The sequence below is a fragment of the Etheostoma cragini genome, chromosome 20 (assembly GCF_013103735.1).
Source record: "Etheostoma cragini isolate CJK2018 chromosome 20, CSU_Ecrag_1.0, whole genome shotgun sequence".
Lineage (NCBI taxonomy): Eukaryota > Metazoa > Chordata > Actinopteri > Perciformes > Percidae > Etheostoma > Etheostoma cragini.
The window spans coordinates 5,368,649-5,386,147 of NC_048426.1; the positions used below are offsets into that span (position 1 = coordinate 5,368,649).

The following is a 17,499-nucleotide window of genomic DNA, read 5'->3' on the forward strand; positions in this document are numbered from 1 at the left end:
ATTGGCTGCTTAGAAATTAAGTGTTAATGAGCAGTTGGACAGGTGTACCTAATAAAGTGGCCGGTGAGTGTATATATACTTTATAATTCAGATATTACCACAAAGTAAGGAAATACGTGGCAGGGCACCTTTAACGAATGTTTGGGCTGCATACGTGCAGTTTAGTGTCCCAAATTCCACTACGGTCACTCCAAGACCCGGGTTAGGCATTTGACCTTGAGTGGTTAAGGTTAGGATAGGGTTAGGGTTACGTTACAGGGAATTAGGGAAACTACACTGCATGTATTCCGTATACTGTAAAGAATTCAAATGTCACCCACAATCTGGTCAACATTTTGTTTTGGTTGTCCTTTTTGACCCTTTTGTTTCTTTCCCCTGATGGTTTTGTCACTTTTTCAACATTTGTTGACATCTTTGTGTTTTTGTTCCTAAGTCTTTAAAGCATTTTTGTCACTTTGTTTGGCATTTTTTCACATTGTCTGTTTTTTTTGTTTGTTTGTTTTTTACATTTGTTCACATTTTGGTCACTTTTATTGACATTTGTCCTTTTTTTTTTATTCTCCAAATTCAATTACAGTAGTGAACTGATTTTTTATTATCTTGTGAAGAATGCCAATTTGTTTGAAAGAAACCCAAACCTTTTCAAAAGGGGTCAAATTTGACCAGAAGACAAAAGGAGGGTTAAACCAGCTGGATACATGGGTAAACTGCTTGTGTACCACGGTGTGTTCGATACACCAGTCCCACCAACGGTCCCATAACGTCAGTTAGATAGAAAATGCCAAACATATTCATGTATATCTTTACAATCATTCCCTGACAGAACTGAGCTGACTTGCCTGATTGCACAAACCAAATTCTTTTCAGAACTTGACATTTTCAGCATGTAGCCAGCTAGCTTGAACTTTGTAGTTTCACGAAAAAGCAAACGCTGTTTGAGAACGGCGACAACACAGAGTGAAAGTTAGGGAACTGTCAGGGTTTATTATCTACCCGAAATGCAACCAACCTTGTTGTTAGACCCTCAATCCAGCAGGTTAATGGCCACATCTTTCAAACTTCACAGATTAAAAGTAGTAGTCTCCAAGTCCACGTATAGAACCCGAGGTGACTGAGCAGTGTTTTTACTCAGACTTGACAATGCTTCTCCAGAGTCACAGAAGACATTATGCTACTGTTTTTTACAGGGTCAGCATTATGTTCCCACCCTATGATCCCATAATTAGGCCCTATGCCCACAGCCCTATGCCCCACATTTCTAAGACGTTTCTTAAAATTAAGCCCTATGTTCCCACATTTCCAAAATAAGGTCTTGCGTTCCTACATTTACCTTCAATGTAAGCCCTATTCTCCCACAACATTTTTCAAGGTTAGAGTTAGGGGGATAAAATGTGATACAAATTTATGAAAAGGAAATGTGGGAATATTTGGGCCTAATTTTGGAAATAAAATCTTAGAAATATGGGAACAGGTACGCTGCCGTTTTTACATGTTGAGTTGTACTTCTCATCAATAAACATACTTTACCTTTAAAGTTCCCCATGTGGTTTGTGGCTCAGATAATGTATTAGAAAAGGACCAGGCTGTGTTGTTTCTTCGAATTCTTTATTAAAAGATACTTCCTTTTTTTTTTTTACATAGTGTTAAATACAATCTCTCAAGAGACCAGATATCTAAAAGCAGATGATTAGAAGAACAAATGTGAGATCATGTTTGATTTAATGTCCTTTCAGCAGACCACCATTACCATAGAACACTCTTATCACATTATTCTAAAAATAAAGCAGGGGAAATGTCTTTAATTCATAGCATTTCTGTGCAAAACAGGGAGAGTCAGGACCCAGAGTCCATATTCCAGCAGCTTGGACCATTCTTACATTGAAGGCCATGAGTTGACTCTAAAATTCAAGCCTTCTATCTTCCATCAGGAAGTCCATGGTGCATTTCGGGTGTGTAAGTCAGGAGAACAATCATGACCCACAGGTGCAGCAACGCCTGTGAAAATTGAAATATTGTAATATAGTTGAAATATTGTTCATTATTTTAAGAAGACGGAAACAGTACATCATATTTTTCAAATACTCACAATGTACAGGATAACAAAAACTCTGGCCACAGGGTAGCGCCTCAAGAAGATACCCAGTCTAATGCTGAAATGACAACATAATCATGTTATCACTGGGGATCATATCTCATACTGGAAACGGTGTAATCGGTAATGTAATCGGTACAGTAATGGTGAGGACAAAAAAAACAAGTGTGAAATGTTACCTGAAACGGTCAATGGTGCTGGCTGCCTGGCGTACTTTGCCATACACTCCTGGACTGTCCTGATCACTGAAAAGAACTGGCGTGTTTCTTTGTCGTGCCACTGAAGATACAACACACAGAAGGCAGTTGCCAGTGGTAAGAAGGATGAAATCTGATCAACTATTAAACTTAATGAGACACAGGATTCACTAAGCGATTTAAAAAATTTTAAAAAATGTTGTAACCCCATCTCCAACCGTTTAGCTTCATGGTGTTTCTTGTCTGCTGTGGTCTCATAGAAGCATTGTGTAAATATGTCAATATCAAGTTAGTATTTGGGAAAGGAAATCCACATCACTGCCTCTTAAAGTGCCCATATAGTGAAAAAAAAACATCACTTTTCTGGGATTTGGGTTGTTATTTTGTGTCTCTGGTGCTTCCGCGTGCATACAACCCAAAAAGATTATGCATGGTGCTTTGAGTGAGATACGGTTTCTGAATGTCCTCTTTCTACGTAACAAGCCGAGACGAGGTGGCTAACCGTAGCATGCTAGCGCTAGAATGCTAGCTTGTTCTCAATGTCAAAACACTGCTACAACACCCACTAGTTGACCATCATCTCCAAAAGAACTACTTCCTGTCCCTGTTCTGCAGGTATTCCACAAGTGCCCCTCGTCTAGAAGAAGTCTCCCAGCTAATCCTGCCCAAAGTTGGAGAAAGAGTTATCTAGCTGATGGGATCTTACCGAGCTACTGAGCATGTGCAACTCCCAACAAAGATAGTATAAAAGGAAGATGTCTCACTCTGTAGCTAAAACAGAGACCTAAACACACAGGGGAAAACAGGATCTGCAGCAATGTGCGATACAACAAAAATATGGTGTTTTATGAAAATGAAACCATGGAAACCTATTCTGGTACAACCTGAAAATACAATTATATTCCTGAAAATGAGCAGAATATGAGCTTTAACAATCCCGTGTTTTAAAACAAAAACACTTATCTCTCATCAAAGCTTTTCCTACCTGGTCCCTCCAGACCGCTCATGTTGATGGCCGGCCCTCCACTTTGTCCTCCCTGAGTGTTCTTCAGCTGCTGTTCCAGACGCTCCAGCTGAAAGACCAGGGAGCTTTTTTCTGTGCCCAAAGCCTCTAGCATCGTCTGCTTCTGGATCAGCGTCTCTGTCAGCTGGTGGAGACGATTCTCCAGCTCTGTTTGGCTGCTGCTGCTGAGAGTCTTGTTGGTCAACTGCAAGCACATCATCAATATTCTTTGTCAAATTGCATGCTTCTGTCTGTCTGACATAAACCAGATGTTGGCCAAGCTCTGAACCAGGAAGAGGGTTCTGGATTTACTTGCACTGTTAAACTGTAAAGGGACAGACCTGGTTCCTGAGTTTTTGGATTTCATCTTCTCTGTCCTTGATTCTGCTCTGCAGAGTGGTTTTGGCTCGATGCTGCTCTTCCTCTAGGTACTGCAGCTCCTACAGCACAATACAAACGTCCCACAAATATTAGGAATTTTATCAGACATGTCAAATCTATGAATGTCATTTTAAAAAGCCAAAAAATATCTGTGATAATTGGTAATTTTCTTAAGCTGCCATTTTAGGTAAGCATTGGGCTCCCCTTACCTGTTTGTATCGCTCGACCTCGGCCTCCGCCTCCTGCTTAGCTCTGTTCTGTAAGGCCTGTTGCTCCTCTAACTGCAGCTGCTGCTCCCGCCAGGTTTCGGCCTCTGTCAGTGCCTGATTCTCCAAATCCTGTGAGAGAAAAACATGACTCACTTTTCCAGTTGAAACAACATTTCAACTGCAGATTTTAAATATTGCAGCAGTATACAAACAATGAGCTATACAGCGGGACAGGCTATACTTCCACAGAGGGATCATTACATCATCACATTACTATGAATCTACACCCCATAGTGTCAGCCATTGAGAGCATCTCACCTGGATTTCTATCCGAAGTGTGTGCACTTGTCCTTGTAGTTTCTGGATGTCCTCCCTCTGCAGTTCCTTCTCGTGACGCAGGTCCTCCAGCTCCAGGGCCATGGCCCCGCTGCCGTCCAGAGTGTCCAGACCAGATCCTTCCTTCAGACTGCTGATCAACTTCTCTTTGGACTACAAGACCATTTAAAATATCATGAAAAGCAGATAAAAGCTTACAGGAAAAAACTATCTTAAAAAACTTCTAAATCTGTGAAAAATAAATAAATAAAGATGGTTTGAAAACATAATTGTCTACACTACACTGTGTATGCAAAAGACAGCAAGTCTCACTTGTAGGATGCGTGTAGCTTTGTGCTTGTAGTCTTGTAACTCCTGTTTGGCAGCCTCAGCTGCAGCTTTGGCACTTTTAAGTTGCAGTTGGAGGTCCTCCACCCTGATCCTCTCCTCTGCAGCTCTCCGTTCAGCTGCGTTCACTGTCTCTGCAAGGGTCTGTCTCTCAGCCTCCACTTTGGACAGACGGCCGGCATTCTCACTCTACACAAGAACAGAGTTAAGAAGTGTAATCCCTTCCATGTGTCCAGTCAGTTACCTATTACATGCAAACGGAAGATAAATGGCATTCTTCGCACCTGCATCTGCCGGTAGTTGTCCTGTTCCCTCCTGAGGGCCAGTTCAACCTCGCGCAGCCTCTGCTGTATCGTTTCAAGAGCTTGGCACTGCATGCTGCTCCCTTCTGTGTGGTCTTGCATAATTCTACAATAAAAAAAATAGAAAAGGAAATTAATATCTGAACCAATTCATAAAAAGCTAAATCTGATCTCTATTTCAAAAAAGTGGTTACAAAAGAGCACCTTGACCGTTCCTTCTGTGCCTCCTCCAATGCAGCGCTGCGGGAAGTCAGCAACTGATCAGCTTCATCAAGTCGAATTTTCAGAACTGCAAGTTGACTGTCTTTGGCAGAGAGGGCTTCTGTTAGGTCATCAACCTTCGACCGGTGTTCCCGTAACATCCGGTCAGTCAGAGACTGCTCCGAATTCCATCTGTCTGCACGTAGACGAGCCTGGTTCAACTCTGCGCGAGTAGAGAGACCACTTAATCAATACAGAACGAGCGATGGACATACAGAAAGGCCATCGTTGTCACTGATCTGCCTCATCCCTTACCATCTTGTAAGTCTTTTGCCCTCTGGATGACTGAAGCCATCTCCTGGTTGAGGGAGGACACCTCACTGCGCAGCAGCTGGTTCTCCAGACGCAGACTGGACAGGATGTGGCTTTGTGGCTCCTCTGTGGGGGGAGGAGGAGGAAGAGGAGGAGGAGGAGGCTCTTGAGTGACAGCCAAGCCTGAGTCGGAACTCTCCGGTGTGTCTGTGGTGGCCAGGTAGGGGTGAAGAGAAAACACACGAAGATCAGATGTATGGCCTACATTTATGTAAATAAATTATGTTGTACAGCCATTTATCTACAGTATTTTATCTACAATAATATTCAGTATGCACATTAATAATGTCTAGATATCTTATAAAAAATATAATCTTGATATAGTGTCAAAATAGAGTGCCAGTATGAAAAACCCAGTAACTACTTAACTCATGAGCAATGAGCACTTTAGATCTAGTGTATAACAGATATCAAACACAGTTTTTAAAGACCAATATTCTACAGTGGTATTTCTACTCCTTTATGAAAAAGGAACAGTTTTTCCAACACTGACTGAAAATGATGAAAACGTCTGATATTGTAGTAAGGTCATAATTAATCCAACCTTGGCATTGTTCCTTAGCGGAGCTCTCCTCTGAGGTTTTGATGCTGTGCGCAGACAGTGAGCTCATGCTTGAGGCCCTGGATACACCCCGAGTGGAGGGGGGCGTCGACGGGGCTGAGGAGGTGGTATGAGGAGCGATGGGCGGAGGCGTTGGGTTTTGGGTCTCAGTAACTGGAACCGCTACTTTAACGTGTTCTCTTCTTGAATCCCTCCTGTTGCTGTCTGGAGGGTCCGAGCTGTTCAGAAAGTCAAAGAGCATGTCATCGTCCACATCCTGCTCGCTCTTTTTGGGCCTCACAAAGCCAGACGAGGTCTTGGCAGAGTTGGGGGCACTGCTGCCAGAACCAGGGGGAATACTGGCCATGTTGGCAGTACCAGCCAGCAGGGTAGCACTGGACCTCTTAACGTTGCTGGCTGCTGCAGAGACGTAGCTGGGTGGGTCAAAGGATGCATAGGCATGAGGTTTCACAGCTGCAGGGGTCTTGTACCCTGCCGTGTTATATTCAGGTTTCACAATTGAGTCTTTTTCATAGGATGATGAAAAGGAGGATGTTCTTTCCTGGCTGATGGTCAGGGCAGTGGCAGCTCCCTGGTCCACTTTATTCAGGAAGTCTTCAGCTTTCCCAGCCAGGTCAGCAAACCAAGACATTTTGTATCCTTAAGGCAGAAACATGACAGTACAATTTGAGGATGAAATAACACAGTTTTTGCTGACTACAGGTTCTAACATCCTATGATTAATTATTAGATATTTATTTCAGCAGAGTTTTAACATATTCCCAAAGGATTAAAAAAAAAAAGACACAAAAAAATTGTATTTTCTAAATCATTTCAAAGTGTGACTTTACATATGATGAATCAGAAGGTTGCCAATTCGATCCCCAGACTAACAAAATAAATCTGGCCAGGGAAATTGAAAGGGAAGCACTTGCCCCTCTCTCATTACCACCACTTAGATTGCCTTGACTCTGGCCCTTAAACCCTGAGAGCATACTGTGTTGGTACTGGGTACAACTTCCCAGTTTGGTCAGGGCGAACCTAAATGTGGCTCTCAGCTTCTCTCAACTACCCTGAATAAACAAGCTCAAAGCCAAAGGCAAATCAAGCTGTAAGGGCCACACTTCTATTGTAGGTATGTCCAATGTAAAGTCATGATTGCTGCAAAGTAACAACATCGGGGAATAATACAGTGCACTATATATATACTGTATATATATATATATATATATATATATATATATATATATATATATATATATATATATAGGTTCCTTTTGTTCCATACTTTAAACACACATATAGGGAACATCAGGTAACAAATGTGAAAAACACAATTATATTGTAAAAAAGTTACAATTTGTATTAATTGACTATGCCTGGGCCTTATGACATGCTTCCCAATCTGCGTCACACTTTTCTCCATCCATCTAATTTTACATTAAATGAATTAGCAGACGCTTTTGTCGATAGTGACTTACACAGTAGGTGCATTCGTACCACACACGAGCACGAACTATCTAGGTACACCTCATCCAAAAATTAGCAGTGTGTCATTTTTTAACGAACAGAATGAACAAGTGAAACATAGTTAGGGTTAAGACTGCGTTGGAGCCACATAAGGACAGTGGTCTTCCGGTCTCTGGAAGCAGTCTGAGACCCTGAACTCCCCAGTTTTTACAATTTCTGCACAGCTAACGTTAGCATGCTAGCTTAATAACTCAACAGAGCCAAAGCTAACTAACGCTAACTATAACGAGAGTGTTTGTTTCTGGTACAAATAAATGGGAGTTACTACAGGAGTCGTCAGCAACCGGGATTAACCTTATCATAATGTAAACAGAGTTGGTTCTGGATAAACTCCATCACTGCTAAAGCTAACAGGCTAGCTAGCTACTAAAGGAAAGCCTTTAACGGTACGTACCGCTCGAATCGACTTCCAAATGTCAAAATGTCTCAGGTCACCAGGCTACTGCCAGGGTTTAACTTGGGGATATGAAAGACAAATAGCATTTGAACAAACACGGTCAAATATCATCATCTGTCAAAGATGATGATGATGATCTTCTCAATACGTGGACCAGGAAGCCCTGCGAGCAAGGACCCAACAACAGAGCGACTCCAGAATAGCCTGATAGAAAAGGGAGAAAAAAAAAAACGCTGTTTGGCATTTTAATGCACCTTTATCTACTAGAACTTGTGTAATATTAACGTTTATATAGAATTTAAAAAATTTAAATTAAAGTATTTTTAAAAGGCGACATTGTTTTCAGTGGAAACATTGGAAATTTCAAAATAAGGAACACAAAGCCAGAGCAGTATGTAAATATCGCCACACATCCAATATCTCATGCGTGTGAGAACCATCAATTAAACCATAATAATGGATGCTATGTTAGGTACAGTAAAATTGAACTTAAAAAGAAAACACCAAAATTTAAACAGAAACAAAAGTACTTAATTACACAAAACAACAATAAAGTAAAATCATGGAATTTAAGTCTGGTTAATTAAATTTCATGCTTCAATCTTAAAAAGATAAAACAACCGGAGCAGGTGACAATGACAAAATGACACAGAATTTATGAAACGGTGCCTCTTTATTTTTTGCGCACTCACTCCAAAATGCATATTTACATGGCATGCCACATCAATACATAAACTGACTATGGACACAATCAAATAACACATAGAATCTTCTCTGGGAGGTAAGGGCAGGGGAGTTACCCCTCGAACAATTAACAAAGCGATAACAGAAATTAAGCAACACTTTTATAACCAGGCCAGTCATAGAAAAGGATCCTCTTAAAACGGGTCGTTTCAAAGACTTAAAAAGTGATACATGTCCAGTTGACACAAACTGAACTTTTCCACATTTGCCATGGAGGGCCGGCGTCACGGTCGAGTCAGAGATGGTGATCTACCAAAAAAAACACGACGCTGTCAAAAATTCAGGATGGACTTCAAGGGCAGATGATCACATGTAGGTTGGAGGGGAGGAGGGGATTTACAACAATAATTATTTATTGGTGAGGACAAGCTGGTCAGCTCCGTTCGAAATCCAGTAATTCCGAATTGCCTCAACAATCTCAGTCTCCTAAAATAGTGTCCTTGTTCGAAAGTAATAGTCCACAAGCGCTGCATCCTTTCATAAAAAAAAGTGGATTTCCAGAAGATCCAAAAGAGTTGTGGGAAAAGTTCAATACATTTATAAAAAAAAAAAAATTCAACTAATTTTTGTGTGTGATAATGCAAAAATAAAACAACAAATATCTTGGACAAGTTTCTTCCGAGATCCTTTGAGAAAAGAGTTGTCTTTTCTCAATCAGTATTTCCTCTGTGTTTGGATAAACAGTCTATGGAAACAACATTCAAACACACGTTCTCACACACACACATTCTCTCTCACACGCGCGCGCGCACACGCACACGCACACACACACACACACACACACACACACACAATTACACATGCAATGTGGTAACTGAATGATGGACCACCACATCAGATCAGCCCCCTTCTCTTCTTGTAGTCTTCCAGGTTGAGGGACCTGCGGGGAGCGCCGTCCTTCACCGGCAGTGCGTTGGAGCTCACGGACAAAGACTTTGCCTCTGCAGAACACAAGAGCAATATTCATACGTCTTGTTTCTAAAGTGCTATGGTTAACATTACCAACATCCTTTGTACTGCAGCCAAGTAAAATATACATCCAGGCTGAGCACTGGAAAAAAGAAATCCTCTCACCGGCATTGGGAACCTGGAGGTCAATCTTAACGTCAAAATCATGAACTTTAAACAAGTCCTCTGAGAGGTCAGTGTTTGGCTTGGGGCCATCTTTGTCTTTTGAGTTTGGTAGACCCTAGAATGTAACAAGAAAGGAAAAATTACACATTTTAGATTTTAAAATTAAAAAAGGTTTATTTCCATCTGCAAAAGCAAAAAGTTATTTTCTGCTTGTCCTTCTCTTTACTGCACATTGAACCAAAAAAAAACTTGTCTCTGTAAAAAATGCATTGTAAACACATATCACAATAAAGTTTTATAATATCAGCTGAGCCCTTAAAATGAATTCTTGTCCATCAAGTCATTAAAAAAAAGGCTGTTTTTATTTCTTAGAATACAAAAAAAAAATATTCCTGATAAAACTTACCGGACAAACTCTCCATTATAGCTAGATATCTAAGTGCATAATTTTATTAGGAATATTTTTATTTCATCAGAAACTGGACAGTCATAGTAAGACATAATTTTGTGATGACTCAAAATATATATAAACCAATATAAACCAAACAGACAACACGGGCCCCAGCTGGAACAGGAACAGGACTACAATCAGGATTTGTGCATTTTCCGCACAAGTTAAATAAGTAAAGATATCTGACTTTACATTTCAAAACACCTGTTATGTCTTTTGGGGCTTGTCCTGCTTACCAGTTTGTCCTTGTCAGCTCCTTGTGGATCTTGTGCTGACCCAGAGCCGTACTTCTGGTTCAGGTGGGCAAGAATTGCTGCGTGGACGGACGGGTCTCTGGCCTGCAGGATACAAAAAGGAACAGGTTGACAGGTAAGCAAAATTAGATTCAGCAGGGCTTATTACCTTGTACAAATATGGAATATTTTGTAAGATACATATAGGAATCTTACATTAGACACCATGGTGGGTTTGCACTGTCTTCGTGTGAACGGGTCCATTTGTTGGTTTTTGGCATTTTGTCCTTCAGCCTGTGTGAAAACCAATAAAAAACGGGTTATTTTGGGCTGCCAGATAGCTCAGGTGCCCCTATGCAGCCTTGTTCCTCGGCTAGCAGGCCCAGGTTCGGCTCCAACCTTGCTGCGTGTAATTCCCCTTATCTCTCCCCTTTGTGTCTTCATCTGTCCTGTCAAAAAGAAAGGCCGAAAATGCCCAAAAAATAATGGCTGTTTTAACCGCAGGATAGCTTGGACCACTGACTGATCTATAATGGTTACAAAAAAAACAAAAAACTGTAAAATCAACAGGTCAATAATTTCCCCCCTAAACATGCAATAGGTGAGGGGTTCAGGAACCTGACATTTTAGCAGTGTAATGTTATGAACCAACACTGGAGTGCTGCTACGTTAGGAAAACATCCGAAGTAAGGCAGCATTTTAAAACTGTGGTAGGCACTTTGGCGTTGTTGGGCAAAAATTCAATGATAATCTTTTAGCATATTGTAATTCAAGTGGTCTGAGGGAAAACTAGACTTCTGTATCTCGCCTTGGCTCTGTTTTCAGGCTTTAGAAAATCTGGCCTGTGACAGAAGACTTTGGTCAATCCCAGGTCATTAGAGAGAGGGAGAGTGTTAACATTGAGCTGCAGGAAGAGGTCTCACTCCACTTCAAATTCTGGTGTGTTTTGCTTTCTATCCACTGCAGCTTTAAGATGCTGGCGGGTAGTAAATATACCAACCAGTTTAACCAGTTTTCAGAAAACGCAGTTCATTCATTCAAAGCCTGATCCTTTCGTTCAGGACTATTTGTGTTGTACTTGTGTCACACACCCAGTCAGTGCAAACAGAAACTACAGCATGTGAACAAGTCATGGATGATTTAAAACGAATCCATTTTCGGGCCCCTCAAACGGCTTACATGTGAAAACACAGTTTCCATTTAAACTATAAAAGCAACAATATTTACAATAATCATTAATTTTGTTGAGATTAAATAATCAGGTGCTACAGATGTTTCATCATCCCAGTGTTAATATTAAAAAGTGATCAGTCGAACAAGAAGGTGAAGCTTCAGGAGGCAGACACTTACCACAAGGGCTTTCTCAGATTCTACGATGTTCCAGCTTCTGTTCCTCTGATTGATGTAGCTGGATGATAAATCAAAAAAAATCTCTTAAAACAAAGAGTCATTATATGTGGAGCATTGTGTTTCTCAAGACACGACATGAAACACTCCTCTGGTTTATGTACATATTGGATATATTTTAATCCCACGTTCTTTGTGTTGTATTGTGTGTCTGTGGAACAGGTTGTGGAACTAGTTCTAAACAAAACTTGTTTTCCTTCCCAGCAAACTAATGTTTATATCAACCAGTGAAAGGTTTTAGGTGACATCAGAGATTGTCTAATAAGGGAGAACCTCCACTCTCGGAAAACTTCAGGCTTCTGAACTGGTTGCAGTTCCACTCTGATTCCATATGAGGGCGCTCACGGGCAAGTGCAGGATGAATGAAGGTCTATGGAGCTATCCCAAATAAAAGTGGATTTCAAAATCGAATTTTCTCAGGATACCATTTTTTGTCTAGTATTTTGAATGTTGAGCTCAAAAGGGGAGGCAAAGAAAATACACTGTGGGGTGTTAGATTTTTTTAAAGTCGCTTTTTTTTGTTAGTTCTAAAAGGCCTTTGATTCAGATAAATGAATAATTAAAAAATGAACTAATAAAATGATTAAACACCCTTGGACCATGTTATGCGTGTTGGCGTTGCATAGTTTGTCCACCAGAGAGTGATCTACAATGCACCTGTAAGCAACACTGATTTTTTTTGGTATTGGGTTTCTATTCCAAGGACTTTAAGGGCGTTATTGTCCTGCCTCGGACCGCGATCTGGATCAAAAGAGGTGGTCTCGGTCCGGACCAAACTGAACCATGGTCCAGTTCGTTTATAGTGTGAAAGCAATTTCTGAATGGTTCGGACTTTCGGACCAATTACAAGAAGCTCTCCTTGTGTTCCAGGCCGGGGAAGCTCCTTTGAGGAATGGCTCGGTGGTGCTTAGTATGTTAGGCTACATGAGAGAGAGAGTGGCGGTGAATGCACTCAGAGCAGACAGCTGTCGGCCATCAGAGCAGAGAATACATCAGCAGTGTACTTGTTTTGTAGTAGTAAATGTATAGTTTTAGGTTTCGGGTTGTCTCTGAATAAATGTTCCAGTAAGAAAGTTCCTGTGTCTCGCTTCTCAACATCGCAACTAAACAAAAAGAGCGGCGGCGGTAGGTGAGAGCAGCAGTCAGCAGGAAACACTGCCACAAAGAAAGGAGAGGACGGAGCAGCCCGTCTACAAACCAATCAGTTCTAAGTATCTGGAGACGCAGCTTACATCTGTGATGACGGCAGGACGTAGTTTTGTCACGTAGAGATCTTTAGTGTGCTTGCATAACTGCAGTGTGAAATCAAAACTTACCCGATCAAATGTGTACAGTGTAACAAAAACATGGACCTTGGTCCGGACTTTCAGGTGTGAAAATATTCCATATCTCAGTTTGTATTTTTATACATTTTATTTACCAGAACTTATATATCAAATATATTTTGATGTTTTTTTGTGCTGTTGTGACAATAAAAAGTTTATTTTTAAACTGTAATATTGTATTATTATTTTAGTGGGCACTCATAAATAACTACAAATAACTTATGTTAGTGAAATCTGTTTTGTTACGCATTTCTGGTTGGGGTGTGTGTGTGTGTGTGTGTGTGTGTGTGTATATATATATATATATATATATATATATATATATATATGCATAAAACTAAACCTTATATAATATACAACATCATTTCAGTAGTTTTCAATGTTTCCAACCATGTATCTGAAGGCAGCAGGAACTCCATCCCGTTTGATTGATAACTGGAGCTTGTGTACCTGATGGCAGAGATGCTCTTGGTCCTCTGTCTGTCGAGTGCTTCTGCCCTCTCCTCAAGCTCGTTGAGCTCATCCTGGATCACTTTCACTTTGTCACCATCTCCACTCTCTTCTGCCATGGCCTTCAATCCAAACAAATAAAAATGTGTAAGCAAGCGCCTGATAGCCACAAACTCTGACAAATCCATGACAGATGCTGTCATTTGCTTTACCTTATCTTTGAGTAACTGCGTTTTCTTCATGGCATAATTGGGCGGCGCTTTTCGGAATCTGTCCTTCTCTTTAACAATCTGCAGCAAGCAAAGACAAAAACATGTTTTTGTTCCACTCTAGGATGCTTTAAGCCAGAGCAGTGTTGCAGTTGAGTCACAACTGTTGAGTCCAAGTCAAGTCTTGAGTCCCCAGTGTTTGAGTCCAAGTCACTAAAGACGAGTCCGAGTTGAGTCACCAGTCCAGAGAATAGCGACCCGAGTTGGACTCGAGTCCAAGTCTAGGACTTTAGTTCTGCATCACTGGGCCAGAAAAATTACCATTTAGAGAAACAGACTTACATCCTCGATGTCTTTGTCATTGAACTTATAGTTCAGAGCTTCTTTGATGGTTTGCTCCTTTTTGGTGATTTCGTCAAGAGTCGGTACTTGCATTCCAGCAACAATCATCTGGAAAAGAAAAAAAGAATCAAAACTCGTACTCTCTTTCTTCATAGCTCCTTGTGTGTTTCCAAGAGAAACTTTGAGTTCTTAAAGTGCTTAAAGTGATGTTAGAGATCACATCATTTAGCTTTTCAAAATACACTTACGGCCTCTTTCCACTTCATGAACTCGTTGTCCATAAACTCCTGATTCGATACAAACTCAAGCCTGAACACGCGTGTGTCTCCACCATGCCTGAGGAAGATTTGAAATCAAACCGGTCACATTTCTGGTAAGCAGGGACAATGAAAGGTCTGTTAACTGAGTGTGTACTTGTATACACACCTTAATTGTAATCCCTTGTTTGTTCGCGTTGATCCAAGTTGGTAAACCTTCGCCGTCTCTACCACATCCACAATTTCAGCAACCTTTCATAAAAAGGAAAAAATAAAATTGAACCAGTCACTCATCAGACTTTAACTAGTTTGAAAGAGTCCCAGATCTTAAAAACTGTACCAGAAACGTTTCCTGGAGCCCAAGCTTACCCTATATACGGGTTTACTGCTGCTGTTCCCAATCCCTATCCTCACAAAGCAGCCGGTCACAGTCTTAGCAAAGAAGGGCATGTGGCACCAACGCTCCAGCTTGTGTCTGGACAGGCGGACCCGGTTGAGCTCATCTGGTAGTGAAACGGGCTGCGACTTTGGTGGAGTTTCTTCTTTTCTGTTAGTGGAACAAAGTCAAGACGTTAGTTGAAATCAAGAAAAGTATTGTGGTCTACTATTGCTCAAAACAGCGGGAGCAGAAGGAAACATACTCATCGTAGGACGATGAACGGGAACTCCGATCACTTTTCACTGATGACTTGTCATCGTCTTCCTCCTCTTCCTCCTCGTCGTCAGAGTAAACCTCGCTCGTCTTCAGGGGCTGACGTTTGGCCAGCAGCTCCGCTGCTCGCCAAAAGGATGACACGTCAGCGTTTGGAACGAACTGATTTGTCACAATAGCTGTATCGCAAAGAAGTAAAAAAAAAATAATAATAATAATCACACCGACCTGTTTTGTTTTTCTTCTTCTCGCGTTCAGCTTTGAGCTCTTCCATGGCCTGGGACTTCTTGTCCAGTTTTTCGTCGCGTTTGGATCGTCTCTCCTTGTTGTGAGACATGACCTAGAGAGCGGTGGACAGTACAATCAGACACAATGACAAACTCAGGATAAGGTGTAATGCTGCCGCTGCATTAGCACTAAGAACAGAAAAAGCTATGCAATCAATACAAAACAAATCTATAAAAAAGGCATTGTGAGACATTACCAAAAATACTGACAAAAATTGTACACTATGAATACGTTTTTAATTTATTTAAGATTATGATTTTTTTGGGCCACTTTTGTCCCCTACTCCTGACAGGACAGCTGAAGACATGAAAGGAGAGAGAGAGCGGGAATGACACGCAGCAAAGGGCCGCAGGTCGGAGTCAAACCCAGGCCTGCCGCCAGGCCCCCCCCCCCATGGACGGCCGCTCCACCAACTGAGCTATTACAGGTACCCATGAATATATATTTATTGATAATACCTCCAGCATGCCTCTGAGGAGCAGAGCGTCACACATTTTTGTCTAATATTGTTTTAACTGGACTCACCACTTGTGTGTCTTGAACCTGAGATAGCTTCCTCTTTTCTTGCTCCTCCTCCTGCTTCTTTTTCTTCTCCTCTTTCTCCTTCTTCTTTGCCGTCTTTAGCTTCTTCTTTATTTCAAAACTGTCAAAACAAACTTAGTCTTGAGTAGATAAACAGACACCCTCAGCATAGATAAAAAGGCCTGACTGCCTTATTTATGCATGAATAAGAACTATTGCTCTTTTCAAAAACATTAACATTCTTTCAAAGCAAGTACATTTCACTGATTTTTATTCTTTTGTTCTAGTTCACTGTCCACATCTCATGTGTTATGTTGAAAGTAGTGCTGCATGATATGGGACAAATATGTGATATCTATAACACTGTTGAATATTGCAATAAAAACGCTTTTACTTTACTTTCAGTGTTCTGCTAAAATGCAACAAATTGGTTATTGAAATAATAAAAAATGTATGAAAGACAACCATTTCCAACAGTCTTTTACTGTTACTTAACTATTAAATGCAGTTTCTACTGATATTTTCATTCATTTGACAGTCTTGCGCGATATGGTAACTGAAGCAGTTGTTATCATGATGAAAATTAAAGAGAACTATATATGCAGCCCTCGTTGAAACAAGCTCTTTTTGTTGTTGTTAAAGATCACTCCTTCTCCTCTCTTGCATCATCCCCACTCACCGTCTCTTGAGCACCTCCCTCTTCTCGATTCTGTTGAACAGCTCTTGCTCTCTCTCCTTCTCCGTCATCTGCTCCAGCCGAGCTCTGTCCTCCGCGTCTCCCATCAGGTCGTCGTCGTAGCCATCCCTGAACACCTCGTCCTCAGAGGAGTCCGAGTCGGAGCTGGAGGACGAGCTGTTGCTCTCCGAATCGGACACCTCGCCTGATAAAAAGCAATTGATTGGCACAAAACAGCTGACTTTAGTTATAATCCAGAGTACAGTCACAGTATGTCCTGATCGCTACTGGCAACATTAAGCATGACCAAATTCTACTACTATTTTACCCCATTGTGCTCTATTTTCATATGTCTCCTAAAAGATTTTGACTACTGGCAGTGAGACATGCTTTTAAAAATTGTAAAATGACTAAAAAAGAAGAAAAAAAACTAACAGCTGATTTGCGAGCATTGGGCATTGTAACCACCAGGTGGCAATGGCAGCTTATTTTCAACATGAGTAATGTAAGGCACTGATATTGAGTTATCCAAATGGTTTTATAAAAGCAATAAGGCACTCCAATGCATGCAGTTATATTTTTCTTGCCAATCATATCTTATTCATCTTGGATACTGGTACTGATTTCTGACTAGATTTCCAGAACGTTTGCTCCTGTTGCAAAAGATTCTTACTCCCATCGCGTGAAATACGGACACTTGGTCAGGTGCCTTTACCGTTGTTACGGACGCTGAAAATCTTGTTTAGCGTCAGTAACAATATCAAAATGCGCTTATTCTAAATGTGTTGGTTGGGACTATTGGTTTTGCTTGACGCAGTTTCCATTTCCATTTCCATGACACACGAGAAGAACGGGACAGTTGGGTTTAGGAAAACAAGAACGGGACGGTTGGTTTAGGTAAAGAAGAACGGGACGGTTGGGTTTAGGTAAAGAAGAACGGGACGGTTGGGTTTAGGAAAACAAGAACGGGACGGTTGGGTT

At 41.1% G+C, this 17,499-nt stretch overlaps 2 protein-coding genes and 1 long non-coding RNA gene across 4 annotated transcripts in view; 1 reads left to right on the forward strand and 2 right to left on the reverse strand.

The window, feature by feature from the left end:
* The window catches only part of LOC117935451, a 23,384-nt gene extending 10,259 nt beyond the window's left edge, over positions 1 to 13,125 (forward strand). Inside the window, exons 2-3 of the long non-coding RNA XR_004654765.1 lie at positions 246 to 251; positions 12,968 to 13,125. This is a non-coding gene — a long non-coding RNA (uncharacterized LOC117935451). The remainder of the gene's footprint in view (positions 1 to 245; positions 252 to 12,967) is intronic.
* golga5 (golgin A5) lies at positions 1,625 to 8,091 on the reverse strand. The gene is made up of 13 exons (XM_034857585.1): positions 7,886 to 8,091; positions 5,965 to 6,621; positions 5,364 to 5,567; positions 5,052 to 5,271; positions 4,830 to 4,953; positions 4,531 to 4,734; positions 4,201 to 4,371; positions 3,883 to 4,011; positions 3,634 to 3,732; positions 3,275 to 3,497; positions 2,272 to 2,371; positions 2,087 to 2,150; positions 1,625 to 1,995 (listed from the first exon to the last, which is right to left on the reverse strand). The coding sequence occupies exons 2-13, from the start codon at positions 6,611 to 6,613 to the stop codon at positions 1,915 to 1,917; spliced, it is 2,268 nt and encodes a 755-aa protein (XP_034713476.1). The 5' UTR covers positions 6,614 to 6,621; positions 7,886 to 8,091; the 3' UTR covers positions 1,625 to 1,914.
* Positions 8,543 to 17,499, reverse strand: part of rtf1 (RTF1 homolog, Paf1/RNA polymerase II complex component) — a 13,370-nt gene continuing 4,413 nt past the window's right edge. Inside the window, exons 4-18 of one of the 2 annotated variants that reach the window (XM_034857591.1) lie at positions 16,522 to 16,723; positions 15,846 to 15,963; positions 15,261 to 15,372; positions 15,022 to 15,154; positions 14,750 to 14,927; positions 14,550 to 14,632; positions 14,372 to 14,459; positions 14,124 to 14,231; positions 13,785 to 13,862; positions 13,573 to 13,694; positions 11,741 to 11,798; positions 10,607 to 10,684; positions 10,394 to 10,495; positions 9,707 to 9,821; positions 8,543 to 9,573 (exon numbers count right to left, since the gene is read on the reverse strand). In XM_034857591.1, coding sequence (XP_034713482.1) covers positions 9,467 to 9,573; positions 9,707 to 9,821; positions 10,394 to 10,495; positions 10,607 to 10,684; positions 11,741 to 11,798; positions 13,573 to 13,694; positions 13,785 to 13,862; positions 14,124 to 14,231; positions 14,372 to 14,459; positions 14,550 to 14,632; positions 14,750 to 14,927; positions 15,022 to 15,154; positions 15,261 to 15,372; positions 15,846 to 15,963; positions 16,522 to 16,723 — 1,682 coding nt within the window. In that variant the 3' untranslated portion in view covers positions 8,543 to 9,466. Of the gene's footprint in view, positions 9,574 to 9,706; positions 9,822 to 10,393; positions 10,496 to 10,606; positions 10,685 to 11,740; positions 11,799 to 13,572; positions 13,695 to 13,784; positions 13,863 to 14,123; positions 14,232 to 14,371; positions 14,460 to 14,549; positions 14,633 to 14,749; positions 14,929 to 15,016; positions 15,155 to 15,260; positions 15,373 to 15,845; positions 15,964 to 16,521; positions 16,724 to 17,499 lie in introns of both variants that reach the window. The other variant, XM_034857590.1, reaches the window with a different exon arrangement.